General features: G+C 31.9%; 1 protein-coding gene across 1 annotated transcript in view; it reads right to left on the minus strand.

Annotated features, from left to right (window-relative positions):
- The window catches only part of LOC139489192 (voltage-dependent calcium channel gamma-3 subunit-like), a 50,684-nt gene extending 36,128 nt beyond the window's left edge, over positions 1 to 14,556 (minus strand). The window contains exon 1 of the mRNA XM_071275377.1: positions 13,497 to 14,556. Within this exon, the coding sequence (XP_071131478.1) occupies positions 13,497 to 13,731 (235 nt within the window). The 5' untranslated portion in view covers positions 13,732 to 14,556. The remainder of the gene's footprint in view (positions 1 to 13,496) is intronic.
- Between the last annotated feature and the right edge of the window lie 1,248 nt (positions 14,557 to 15,804).

The following is a 15,804-nucleotide window of genomic DNA, read 5'->3' on the forward strand; positions in this document are numbered from 1 at the left end:
CGCGCATTTATTAAATAGAACAGTGAACTTAAATGTTTAGGACAGGAAAAATCTTTAAATTTATAAGACGAGTAAGCAACGGGAATCTTAAATGATGCTTCGCAAAAGACTTCCTTGTTTAAGAATCTAAGATGATACAATATAAATAAATTGCAAGTAAAACATGGAGCCAGTATGGGTATGTTGTAACAATATATTCGATATAATGGAATTTTATGCGACTGCCATACAAGTGAAAGGTTTCGCTAGCTATAAAACCAGGTTTAATCCATCATTTGCTACATAAAATCCAAGTCAATACCAGGTCAGGAATATGACAGTTGTTATCCAATAGTTTGATGTGTGGAGCTCACAAACTTGAAATAGAAAAAGGTCGTTATTTTAATATTAAACTAGAAAATAGAATATGCAAACTCTGTAATGAGGAAATAGAAGATGAGATGCATTTTCTTTTAACATGTAAAACTCTGGATAATGTTAGAAATCCCTTTCTAAGCAAAATATATAGTAAAAATAAAAATATTTCAAAACTTGATAACAAATCTCTTTTTATTTGGCTAATGGGAAATGAAGATAAAAACATTTTGATAATAATTTGTCAGTTATTAGAGGTTTTAAATATAAACAGAAATACAATATTAAATTAGATTTCTCTATATAAAATTATGTATGATCAAATATGCATTTACATAAGTTATTTCTTTTACATTTGATAAATTATTAGTATATACTACGAGGTGTGCTGTCCAATAAAGGGACCAGAATAACAGACTATTGGTCATATTGTATTATATATGTTTATTATTTACAAATTGCCTACTTCATTTTCTTTAATATTATATCAATCAACTAAATCAAAATCAATCATATTATGTACTTTGTTTAACCTATTTTGAATTTACTTTACATTATGTTTGAAAATTATATTATAATTATTCTGCTCATTCTGGGCGCCATGATTGGCAAATAAAAATATTTGTTTGTTTGTTTGTTTGTTTGTTTGTTTGTTTGAGTTTTTGATTTTGCCATTTGATTACGGATTTTCAATTTGATTTTTTCTCGGAGTTTGTTATTTTTGTTATTTTACTATTTTCAAATGAATCCTATAAACTATGTTTGTTTATAGAGTCTTTCTTTTATTGAAACTCGTGATTGACAAAACCTTCCATCCTTAACTTTGACAAAAACTCCAAGCAAAATTGAAAAAAAAAATTTCCAATTTCACCGGAATGTAATTAAAAGAACTTTCTTGCAGAAAAAAGAGATATGTCATTTTTGTCACATTGATTTTTCTCAAACTATACTTTTACTAATGATTCTTTACCTACCAGATAAATTACCTTAGCTGTGTTTGATAGAACCTTTTGACATTCTTCAACTTCGTATTCTTTATTTGGTCTTTTTAACTTTTTTTTTATTTAAGCATCACTAGTGTGTCTTATGTCATGTATGTAAACATGATTCATGTATAGCTTATAACATAGTTATCCTGGTATCTATGATGAGTTTATTTAGATGCCTTAAAGGCTTTATTCATTCTGATCGTTTACCGAATTTTTTAGCTATACCAATCATCTAATTTATATCAATTATGCATGTTACATATACATTTCTGTCAAGAAGACGTAGAAAATATCCTATCAATTGATTTTTCATAAAACGTTATATTCTTTATATACAATTAGTAAATTGACTCCTGAATGTATCGAAACGTCAGAATAGTTGATCCATCCAGCATTTTTAACCAGTAATAGCTTTTGAATTAATCGAATACTGCCGTCATTTAGACGGTTTTATCCTTTCAAAAGCAATATGATCGGAATCTAAACTTCTGTTCTAAAGAGACTACAAAATCATCATCTTTCTATGAATAATCTTATTTGTTGTAGATCTTGCTTTTTGTATTATATATATATTGATAGTCATTCAGAATCAATGAATATATTTCTTCAAGCAGTTTAATTTGTTTCAAGTAACCAAAACCTTGCACATGAATATATGCCTGAATTCAAAGTAACAAAACCCCTTAAATCATGAAGATGTAAGACAAGGTAGTTAGTTCACCGTTCCAAACACTGCTGTTAACTAATTGTTAACACCAAAGAACAATCGGATAACCTATGTAGTTTCAAAAATGATATTATAATTCAGGTATGCGTAATTTTAATACCGGAGTCGACCCAGTGGAATTTATGTTCAAGGAATTGAGAGTAAGTTACCAAACCAAACATACGATAACGTCATATATCTACAATTACAAGCGTCACAAATTGTAACAGTAACGTCTTTAACAGGTACAATTATAATGTAATGGGGGTGTGAAGTAATTTCACTAATGTGCCATAAATGTCTTTGACGTATATCATTGTCGTATATTCATTTAACTTTTAAAGGTCCGGATTTAATGAATATATGTACTTTATTCATTTACGTAACGGACAAATCATTGTCACGTGATTCCAGTGGTCACGTGCTTAGTTGTGAATTGTGCGTCAATATATTAAATGATATCGGATATGTTCCTTATGTCGTAACCACAATCCCCTTCCCTTTCATGAATGTGAGCTACCGAATTAGACTATTTACTGGATTTGTTATAACATAAACAACACGATGGGTGCCACATGTGGAGCAGGATCTGCTTACCATTCCGGAGCACCTTAGATTACCCCTAGTTTTTGGTGGGGTTCGTGTTGCTTATTCTTCAGTTTACTATGTTGTGTCATGTGTTCTATTGTTTGTCTGTTTGTCTTCTTTCATTTTTAGCCAGGCGTTGTCAGTTTATTTTCGATTTATGAATTTGACTGTCCCTCTGGTATCGTTCGTCCCTCTTTTAAAGAGAAGATCCTTATGAGCTATATTTCTTTAGCTAATATTATTGTTGCAAAATCCAGGCTAGGTCCAAACGTTGCATGGAGTAAAATACATTCAATGGCGTATTAAATTATAACCATGGTACCTTTGATAACTATTTACACCAATGGGTCGATGCCACTGCTGGTGGACGTTTCGTCCCCGAGGATATCACCAGTCAAGTAGCCAGCACTTCGGTGTTGACATGAATATCAATTATATTGTCATTTTTATAAATTTACTTTGTAAAAGTATAAATTATTCGAAATAATAAGGATTGTATTATCCCTTGCATAGATTACCATAGCCGTATTTGGCACAACTTTTTTGGAATTTTGGATCCTCAATGCTCTTCAACTTTATATTGTTTGGCTTTCTGACTAATTTGATCTGAGCGTCACTGATGAGTTTTATGTAGACGAAACGCTCGTCTGGCGTATCTAATTATAAGTCTGATACCTTTGGTAACTAGCTAGTTCTTAAGCACAAATTCAAATGCCTACCCGAATCCGAAATCAAAAAATGTGTTACCAATAAGACACATTATACGTAAGAGATCAATGATTAGAATGAGAGTTCAAAACAAAAATCTGTCTACATTTCAGTTTATCTGATGTGACTTTGACCTTTAACATATCTAGTCCAAAATAAATGCTATTCTTCCTAACCATTTTTGGCATTACCGAACAAGGTTTGGTAAAACTTTGAACAATATTTAAATGATAACAGATGGATACGGGCAAATTCCTGTCCTTACTTCAGTCTATTAATATGGTCCAAGAGATTAGATTTGGAAACCACATTTTTTGTCAAATATGTACAAAATGCTGTTTATCGATTTCTTCAGGGGCCTTGACTTTTTGGGTTATTAAGTAAACAGGAAATTATAAAAATAAGTGTAAAAGTTTTTTATTATTCATGTATTTTTTTGTTTTTTGCTTTTAACTACAATTCAGTAATTGCGACAACTCGTAGATTGGCAATTGTGTTTTTTTACTTTATGCTAGTTACATGTATGTATGTTCTTGTTGACTAAAGCCATTTCAAACTGATTTTTACAATTGTTCGTCTGTTACACCACATTATATATTCAGGGGTTGTCGTTGCATAATGTTCATCATACCTTGTAGTTGGGTTTTTTTTTTATCATTTATTGATTTGGCCGGACGTTGTTGTTCGTTTTTTAATTGTTTCACATTTTCAATGAGGGGAGAGTTAAAAGCTGACTATACTGACTATATAAAGTATACCTAAAACGACAAAGTTATTTTGCATTTACCTGTAGATATTATAAAAACCGGGTTTTTTTTCAAAAGTGATTATTTTCGAAGGGTTAAATATTTCGCGGTGGTGTTTTGCCATGGCTTTGTTTGGACTTTTTTGTTTGCTTTTTGGCCTTGTATATTTGTCCCTAATATTCTATCAACTGTGCATTTGCATTCAGGTATCGCAGATCAAATTTATTCGTTCATAGTGTGTTCATTCACGTTTTTTTATCTGAGTTAAACCTTCCAATTGATATTTTATTGTGTGGTTTTCTATGCTGTGATGTTATGCTATTGTTTCAGAAAAAGGGAGAAGGTTTGGTACCATTAAAACGTTTAATCCCGCTGCAAATGTTTGCACCTGTCCTAAGTCAGGAATCTGATGTACAGTAGTTGTCGTTTGTTTCTGTAATTTATACATGTTTCTCGTTTCTCGTTTTTTATATAGATTAGACCGTTGGTTTTCCCGTTTGAATGGTTTTACTCTAGTAATTTTGGGGCCCTTTATAGCTTTTGTTCAGTGTGAGCCAATGCCCCGTGTTGAAGGCCGTACATTGACCTATAATGGTTTACTTTTATAAATTGTTATTTAAATGGAGAGTTGTCTCATTGGCACTCACACCACATCTTCCTATATCTATATACAGAATTTTTGTTTTGAAAGGCCGTGTTCTAAAGTTGCTTATTTTATATTTCAACATGAAGTAAAAAATAACATCTTTAAAGTTTAAACGTATCATACTGATTTCAGTATTACTACAATACCGTAATTATTTACTTTCAAGATTCCTTTTAAAAAAAATCATATCTGATGCCAAAGCCGAACATATGTACTCGCAACCACTGGAATTTAAAATATTGATAATTTCGTTCAAAGCCATGCATAGTCACTCATTGTAATGGGTATTACATGTTTATCATTTCAGTAATGACACTTCTTCTAAAGAAAGTACAGTTAATTAATGTAAAGTCGACAACTAAGAAAATTTCTTAAGTGGACGCAATTGCATATATATAAGAGGTTTCGATTGATCACTTCTGTAACTGATTATACATATAATGCTTTCTCATGAAGAGTTATCTAAGTATTATGATATATGAAATCATGTTATGATCATTAGTAATAACACTTTGGTGTCTATACAACCCAAGTCTTGTCGTTAACCTAGTGAGTACACCACGTTTGAAAAAAAAAAGTCAATAGAAATTTAGTTTCGGATCAAAGACCGAAAAAAAACTTAATTATATGCTTATAAGTATGACCAAAAAAGGTATTGATATATAACATGTACGTCTTATTTATTTCCATCTAGGCTTTCACACTTCTTTCATTCTATGAAAAACTGCATAATCGCCCTTTCCAATAAGAACATGTCATGTACTCGCCACAAATTGTAAATTACGATGTTATATCAAAGACAACTATATTTTGCATAAGACTGTTCAACAAAAATATGGCAAATGTTAGTCAAACATTTCAATAATGGCATGGGTTTTTTTTATATAATGACGGCAAGGTCACACCACAAGTCAATGCACGCAAATGACTAGACTTGCTGATGGATATTACCTTCAAATTTAACAAAATTATGAAAGGAATAAGAACATTTCCCACGTTTGTGTTTTACTTTTAAAATTACATGGAAACAGGAAATGGACAAACGGCGAGAGTTTTTTTTTCATAATAAGTATAGCTATATTAGTGTGTAGACACTTAAACTTGATTGGAACCTCTAAAGAAGCATGGCTGTTTGATTTGTAATTACGCGACTTAATGGATATTCGTAATAAACATATTCTTAATAGAGGTATCAGTTATGTCAAGGGTCTTATTTTTTTACTTTAAACAAGCTTTGAGATGAATTTATTTTAAGACAGAGTCTGTAAGCTGCAATAACTTTAGTATGTAAAGTTATAATTGAGTAAATGTAAACATTTAACGTATTAGCAATAAGTTCTAACTACAAGGGAGCCATGAATTCTTAGAATACGTAAATTGTTCCTATACTAAGGGTTTATATAATACGGTATGGGTTTTTGTCATTGTTGAAGGCTGTAGTGTTGTCTATAATTGCCTACATCCACTATAGTTGAAACTCTTGTGGATAGTTGTCTCATTGCAATCAGACCACATCCCTTCATTAGTTTTTTTAATTTTTTTTTTAATTTAATGAAGAAAATGAATTTATTTTTCTAGTTCAGTAAAATGTGTACCGTTTATGTTATCACTACCAATGGTTCTGCAGATTGGTATCACCAGCGTTTTTTATTCAGCTAATCAAGAATAAAATGCTTCGCTGAGCGCAGCGTATTACGACCGCAGGTTGAACACAGAACAGATGGGATACATTTGGACACACAATATTCAAGTTTGATACTATCTCAATTTGGATTGTGATCAAATTTTTGACATAATATAGGTTTCTGTCACAAAATAAATGTGGTCATAAAAATCTATTGCGCAATACTGTCCATTTGGAGATTTCTTCTTGAAACTTTTAATTACAAATGTATCTCTCAAAATTAATACATTAAACTAAAACATCAATCTTTTGATCGTATCTACTAAATCACAGTGTTAAAATGGTATATTTCTCATCAGCGAAAATTGGTAAAGGGAAAACAATTGAGTGCATATAATTAAGCGATGCACTATTATTTACAGATATATAGTTGAAAGAATTACGATTGCTTAACATTATTTAACAAGTACTGTGATTATGTAGTTATACGAAATATACTGATAATGATTAATATCATATCTCGACGTGATAGCTGTTAATTATGTATAAAAAGTCGTACAATCGCTGCAAAAATGCTTAGTGAAAAAATCTGCTGCGAATAGTTTTTACAGTGAGAAAGAAATACGTTCAATACTACATGTTTAAGTTTTATAAGTAACATAACATGGGGATTTAGGGTATAAACTGATAACTTAGACAAGCGTATATAATGCACTTTTATACTTGTGGCTGTCCAAACTTTCAGATTGGGGCTTCCCTTGTGAAATTCATTAATCTAAACTTTTGTATCAAACAATGATTATTGTATATATGAGGGCGTGGAAGGGGGGGGGGGGGGTCTACGGACAATGACGGAATAGAGAATAATGTGCAAAAAATGTAAAGAATAGAAAAAATTGACCTACAAATTTAAAGAATTCAGAAAAGAAGGACCCCATCTAAACTGTTATATGAAAAGGTACCCAAAACTTTCAGCTTTAAGCAAGACATACAATAGATTACACATACACAATTGGCTCGTAAAAAGAGTAGCATACAAGCATAGGGAGTAGGCAAGCGCATAATATATTGACATTGATAGATGTAGATGTAAATGTACAGAACAATGCATCAGCACAATAAAATATTAAATTGATTTATTATATGGTCAGTATAAGGACTTTATAGAAAGAAACACCTTTACCAAGTGTCTGAACAATGTGTTACTCAATTTAACGTAATACCTTCAACTATAAATCCACACCTTTTTCCTTGAAGACGCATTTTAACCACAGCGTTTTCGTATAAGCTTTTGGGAAAATATTTGTCCGTGCTAGGGCTTTGTAGCCAGTCAAAGTTCTTAAATAAAACATAAGTAAGAATAGTTACGTTTGATACTGAAAGGCAATATATCCCTTGTCAAAATACTAGATCTTGACTTGAACTGTGTTGATATGTCAGTAGGAAAAACAGAATCCCAAAACAGTCCTGCAGTAAATTTTATTAATTGGTAAGCAATTGAATCATAGTCAAAGTGATGGAAAATAAATGTAATTGCCATTTATTGACATAAAAGGGAAACATTAAACGTTCTGATTCATTAAATAACATGTTATATTCGAAGTAAAAAGGAAATATTGACATATTCTCCATATTCTCCATCAAGTGGCCAATGATTAAACTGTCGTTGTGTTCTATATCTATTGTGTTTCGTACTCTGAAACCTCGGTTCACTAACATACAAAATCAAGCAAACAGTCTGTACTGTCTTTATTTACCATGGGGGATACTGTGTATTATCAGTCCAACGTGGTCAAGTCTGTTCAGGTTAAATAAATTATTGTATGCAATATTATGTGAAAAAACATATGTAAGTCTGTAATATACAATGTAGACGTATTAATTTGATCATTGTATGTACATCATGTTTTTTGTTGGATGAATATACGGTTACTTAACGTTTATGAACCGTAAAATATTCAATCATTTAATATGTATATATTCAAGAAGGGAAAACGCTGTTCAATGTCATATCAAAATAAACCGCTAAAGGTTAGTTTTTATATGCTAACGCATACTGAAGTCATTAAGGTCAAAAAGACATGTCACTACACCCAATGCCTGGACCATTATCCTGACTGCTAATCTACCAATATATGTTATAAAATCAAATCAAATCAAATACTTGTATTGCCATATAAATCAAAAACATGATCTGTAACAAACATAACATCTACAAAAATAAACAATACAATATTAAAATAGCACTTCAAATTATTGTTTTGGGTCTCCCGTCCTCAGTTCTAATGACTGTCTTATAAATGAAACTGTATTTTTAATTTGACTGTGAGATGTGGGGTTAATTATGCATGTACCTACTTTTAAATTCTTAGTGTTTGACCAAGATGTTTAGTCACTTATTTGACTTAGCCGAACATATGATATACATCTGATAATACAAATAGAGTTTCATTATGAGTATATGCAGGCTTTTATCAAGAAAATAGTAAAATTCAGGGAGATGTAGTATGATTGCTAATGAGACAAACCAGCAAACAGAGCTAAAATACATTGGAAGGGGTTGTAAGTGTGAAAAACAATACCGCAATATCGGCTAGAAAAACTTTTGACTATGCAGTATGGGCTTTTCTCATTGTTGAAGGCCGTACGGTGACCTATAGTTGTTAATTTCTGTGTCATTTTGATCTCTTATGGACAGTTGTCTCATTGGCAATCATACCACATCTTTTTTTTTATATTTGCCATGCAAAAATTATTAACACTCCCCTTGAACTTGGTCAGTGGTGTAACAGCACAACAGCAGAACTAACTAAAAATCAGTTACAAGTAATTAAACTCAAAAGATTGGTACGAGGCACAATAACCACTTACATGAACACAATAGACACACAACACCAAAATAAGAGTACTCGCACTTACAGCAATAATGAAAGCTAGTTCAAAGCCATTTAAAAAATAGATCATGTTCTCCCAGACTAAAGTATCTATCAGTACACATCGAACGGATTAAATGTAATGACATCTGTTTGTTTTGCATAAAGTAGCCCTAAACTTAATATGCGTACACTTTTCAAAAAGCGTGCATTCCTTTAATTGGAATCTAATAAATATTGTCAATATATTAGTATTTTGATATGGATGTACCGGTTTTCCCCATGAAAACACGAATAAGGTGGAATATCTATACTGAATTACATGTATTATTTGTTTTAAAATATGCTATAATGAAAGTGTTAGGTAAAAAATACCGCTATATGAAAAATCATTGCTGAACTTTTCATCAACATAAACGTTTGTTCCTGTTCTAATTTATTTCTTTTTATTTAAATCACTTATGACAGAACAATGCACGCAAATATATCTTTGGTACAAATAGGACCAAGAAAAAATGTTTACTATAGTCACAGGGTGAAAATACAACTGATGTCATTTTTCCTATCAGAAAAGAATCGAAATATAACAAATGAATGTTGGTATAAAAGAAAGGATATCGGCTAAAAATTCCACTTGTGTCAAAATAATTTATGAGATTGAATATCCTACACCTAATGTGGTTGCTGTACGTTGCTACAATTCCATTTCCGATTTCATATAACCACTTAATTTGTTTTACAGTCCCGGAGTAAATGATTTTAATGGAAAACAGATTCGAAGTGAATGTAGGCAAATATAGAAAATAGACATGATAGATGTCATTGGTTTTTATTCATATTAATGACACAGACCCTAATAAGCCAAAACTCAATTTTTGAATAGTGAAAAATAGTATGTTTTGCGATGAAGCGTTCCTATTATTAGATTTTTATAAAACAATGATATCAGGCAAAAACAAGTATTTGTTCAGTTGAAAAGAGACTCAACAGTGGCGGATCCAGCCACTTAAAAAAAAGGGGGGGTCCCAACACAGAGTAAAGGGGGGGGGGGGGTTCCAACTATATGCTCCCATTCAAATGCATTGATCGGCCAAAAAAAAAGGGGGTTCCAACTCCCGGAACGCCCCCCCCCTCCCCCGGATCCGCCACAGCTCAAGTGTTATGGTTTTAGGATTGCTGACTGAGTGACACTTTGTAACTCCGCATATTTCAAGTAATTGACTGATTGATATATTGTTGGTTGCTTAACGTGGAAATTTAGACTGCCGATGTAAAATGATGCTTTACTGGATAGGGACATTAATGTTGTCCCGCAACAGGCCACCTATAAACTCCCTTAATCAAAGAGTTGTTACAAGGGTTTTTAACGTGCAGAGTGTGCAACTCATCAACAAATCAAGGGATATGTTATTTATTTCTGATGGTAGATTTCAATCACGTCCAAAATATTCAGACCCACTTTTTCTATGATTTCAATTAATGTCAGTCGTTGTTTAAAAAAATTGCAATTGTTTATTCGCCATGATGTTTTGAGTGTAAGTGTAGTTTTCCTTCAAAAAAATTAAATGTTTGATACTTGAGAATGGTTACGCGGGAAACACTAACAAGATATCTGTGTAATTCGTTGAAAGTTTGTTGTTTTCTAGTATTGACCTAAATTATTTGTGTACTTAATTTAACAACTTGTTCAACAATTACAAATATATCGATGACTTGTGTATGAACAAGATAGTTACAGTTACACATTAGAAACAACCAAGTGAAATCCGATGAAAAGCTCTTAAAAACAATATACGATAATGTAATATTAATGGCGATGTCATTTTACTATACAACCTTCTCTATAAATAAAATCAAAATGAATTTAAATGGTAAATATTGGAAATTAACTACTACATTCAATTTCCTGCGTTAAATAAAGAATTGATTTACATGTAAACATTGTAAATATGGGTTTCTCTTATCATATGGTATCGTTCAAATGACTATGTTTCACCCACGTGTTTTACGCAACTTTTGTTTTTTTTATTCGGATATAGAGCAAGACTTTTGTTTGTCTCGACAACTTGTCAAAGCTGACATTGACAGAACGTGAAACGGAGATGTTTTTAAATGCTTGATATTCAAACTGACACTTTTGAATACTTGTTTAAACAGGCTACCAACAGTCAATTAATGAACTAGTATAGCTAGAGCTATGACATCCAGTGGTTTTCATAATCATGTTTTTTTTCTTTTTTTATCAATAGATATAAAAAGATGTGGTATGAGTGCCAATGACACAACTCTCTATCCAAATCACAATTTATAAAAAGAAAATCAATTACAGGCCAAAGTAACATTTAAGGTAAAGAATAAATCCGAGAAAAGAATTAAACAATTATAGCTATTTCTCGTGTTATACAAAGTGTACAATTATAACTTGCAAGTATATAACAGATATACGAAGTTTACTGCGCTCCGTTCTTTTTAGTACCATGTTTGAATATTTCCATAACAAAAAATACATAAACGATGACGGGGATTAACACGTTTGCAGGAAACGACAACAATGTTCAACATAAAATAATTCTCACAAGTTAATTTCCGAGTCCGTCCCGCTTATAGCCAAGACTACCGTTATATCAATTGCGTTTCCCGTAGATAATCACCTAATTACATTAATTTTGTACCTAACCTGATCCTAACCGGATATGATTGCCGATACGCGATACGTTCCAGGATATCGACACATGGTCACCTGGAGAAAGAATTAGAACATCGCAGATACAATCTTCGTATGAAGCAAATTCTAAATAAATATTGGCTTTATAAGATTAATCAAGAGGATGAACAGAGAGAGCTTTGAACTGTAATTGATGAAAGATTAACCTTTGCTCGAATCAGCATAATTTACTTAAGAACGAAAGACGATAACATTGAATTATCAATTGTATATCAAGCAATCATAGTGAACTTCCATATTTTTCTTATACTTATATGACCGGGTTATTGGTCACCTCTGTCATAATAATTAGTTTCGGGGGAAACTAGTGGTAGCTCAGATAAAGTCCAAGTCGCTGAAAAGTTTTCATATTTATTTCGCATCCATATAATTCAAACATTTAAACATAACTGAAACAAATATAAAATACAAATTCAAAAGACTGATTGACATGCGGAAAATCTTTGATAATTAATCTAAATGATAGGATTATAGTTAAGTGTAAAATACAAGTAACTTTTGAATAGCGTAAAATACAATAAACTAAGTTATAGATATTTCATGTACGTGCATGGGTTCGATTCCCCACCCGAGGCATTCATTTATATCGGCTGGTGCAAAGCGGGCAGTTTAGCTTAGTGGCCCCACATTGACTGTGTTGTTCATATGTCAATTTAAAAATTCAGGCGGCCTCGTTTAGGTCTTGCCATCTTTGTTTTTCTTTTCGAAAATCATACACAACAAAACCATGGTATAATTGTGAAAATTATACCATAGATAGCTATGGTATAATTTTCGGTTATTGAGAGATTTATACTCTTGTTGCATTCCCATAGGTTACATTGTACAGCTATAGGTTAATAAATTATTAAAACGCAATAAGGACTCGGAATAATAATAAAAAGCTAATATTAAAAAAAATACAAAATCCTAAATGTGAACTTTATACAAACAATTGTCGGGTCATACTTAGATCTTGTTATTAATTCATTTATTTATCTGATTGTTATTTTATCATTGTTCTTTCTTCTGGTTTCGAGATTATATTCAAAATTACACTCTTGTGGGTCAAGGTAAAATACAAGTGAGCGCATTATACAACGAACTCATAACATAAAGATGTCTTAGAAAACGATTTACGTTGTGCAGTAAACGTATTGTTACGCAAAGTCAGTCTTGAGTCAAGGTCATATTGTGGCGCGGTAAGATTAAGATAGACTGATTTTTCCATGACTACGAGATAGGTCATAGATCATCCGAGTGCTTTTCGTTCCAAAACAATGGCAAGCTAATTATTAATTTATAACGAAGTAATTGATTGTTTGCATTCTTGATCTAGTGAATCTTTTAACTTGTACTTTTATACTTCATATCGCCTAGTGATCATTATTCATAGTTCTTTGTTTATTCTCACCTTTGCTGAGCCAAAAAATAAGATCATTTAACATGATTAAGAGTGCAGAATATCTATATCTTTCAAACTCCCACGCAATCTTTCATCTTTTAATGATTAAACGTGAAGCAACCCATGCTCGAGAACCCATGCGATAATACTTACGATAAATTCTCTCCCCTTTGTTATTTTTCGTGAATTCAGTAATGCATATTCTCCAAAGTCCGCTGTATGATTCATATAAGTATTTTCCAGTTTTATTCACATATAGTCCATTTGGAATCTCGAATGTAAGCCAATGATTAGTTCCTAATGCCACAACTTGAATCAAAAAAGCAAATACTGTCCCTGCGGTAGTCCCAAGTAAAAGTTTCTTTTCCCATTCTAATTGAACGGCCATGATTTTTTTGTGAGGAATCCTTGACGTCGCAAACTGATTTGTGACTGTGTTGCAGAAGTGATAATGCACGCGAAATGTAAATTGAATGCACGTGTGTGTTTGTCTACAGCGAGTAACACTACATAGCTAGCTGTGTCTATACACAATACAATTATTCACACAAACCACCCATAATTAACACATGCACTGTCTATTTTCATTAATTATTCAGTCACTGGTATGACGATTAATAAGCACAATTAATCCTCTGGGATTTTTTTTTTTAACATTGTATTTGTAGAAAATAAGCACTATAATACATTCCGATTGAATAGTTACACGTGTTAAATTATACACCGATAGTGGAATAATTTATCTCAGAATTATCATACGGTTCACTAAGATTTCTCCTACTACCATGTCTGCCTATTGTTTTCTAAATCATCGAAAGTTTTTGCAGCACTATTCTCCTCGATTCGATAAACTATTATCTTCGCATGTTTTTGGATAGTAGTTACAATACTACATTAGTATCGAGAGGTTTGATTGAAAACAAACATTGCTTGGCTTTATTTCAAATTGTACATTTCACAGCAGCTGATTTTTATCAATGCAAACAAAGTAATCTTACGGTATGTTGATTTCCAACTATCTAATGATGAGTTGCTGTAATAAATTCTGTTTTAAGCCCGTCATCAGATCATGATTATTAAATAGCAGAAATTAAACCATCAATTTATAATTTATCCAATGATAAAAGTTACACTGAATCTGCAACATAAATTAAAAAAAGGCCAGGCCTCTAACACTCTTAACGATAAAATGTTGCTTTTGTAACAAAGCACTGAAATATGATACCAAGGTAATCGATATCGTACTTCTGGATGTCGTGAAAATAGCACGTGTCATCAACGTTATGAAAAAAAGGATATTTTTGAAAATAGTAATCATATTTGGTATTAAAAATTTAAACAAACACGATATAAAAGGAGATAAAACATCATAATTGATCTCCTCTCTGTCTAATTATATAGTAAGTTAAAAAAGTCAATAATCACATTTAAAAAGTTATAGTGTATTTGTTAAACAATTAAAATGGGACAGCTGGCGCGTAAACAACCCATGCAACGATTTGATAGTTTTTAACCGAAAAAGATCACGCTTAGCTTTCTTTCTAACGATTTTGAAAAAGAAGATTATAGTATTTTTTAAAATGCATAGTTTACACCAAAATGTGTTTCAATAAATATATTTCAAAGGAACTAGCTTGACTTTTATCGGGCATCTTTTGTATCTTGTAAATAATCGACCAATCTAGCGTTTAACTGATTTGTGGTAAAGTTCGCTACGCTACAGACCAGGGAACTACTTTATCATGAATTTCCAAAATTGAATTAATTCTTGTGTCATGCAATATTTAAATAGAACCACCGAATATTAGATAGACCGGAGCGTAATGTAAAAGAAAGTCAATTGATTGAGAGGGAAAAATAATAAAACATTTTCAAGCTAGCAGTCTTTTTTTTCTATTATAGAAGTAATCTTCAGGATCCCAGGTCCATCAACGGAAAAGCATCTACTGCTATGAAGTTAACATGAAAATTGCATTATTTTTTTGTTTGACAAATCGAAAAAATATATACGAATTACTTCTGCAGGGAAAGTAAATGCAATGCATACCTAATGAGACAATACTAAATGAATATTGAGTAAATTTTACCTTTTTGATAATTTTATAAAACAGGGTTGACAGTCATACAATGACCTATATAGTAATTAATTTCTGTGTCATTTGGTCTCATGTGGAGAGTTGCCTCATTGGCAATCGTACCACATCTTCTGTGTCATTTGGTCTCATGTGGAGAGTTGTCTCATTGGCAATCATACCACATATTCTGTGTCATTTGGTCTCATGTGGAGAGTTGTCTCATTGGCAATCATACCACCTCTTCTGTATCATTTGGTCTCATGTAGGAGTTGTCTCATTGGCAATCATACCACATCTTCTGTGTCATTTGGTCTCATGTGGAGAGTTGTCTCATTGGCAATCATACCACATCTTCTGTGTCATTTGGTCTCATTTGGAGAGTTGTC

This window comes from Mytilus edulis, chromosome 9 (genome assembly GCF_963676685.1).
Source record: "Mytilus edulis chromosome 9, xbMytEdul2.2, whole genome shotgun sequence".
In the NCBI taxonomy this organism is placed as follows: Eukaryota; Metazoa; Mollusca; class Bivalvia; order Mytilida; family Mytilidae; genus Mytilus; species Mytilus edulis.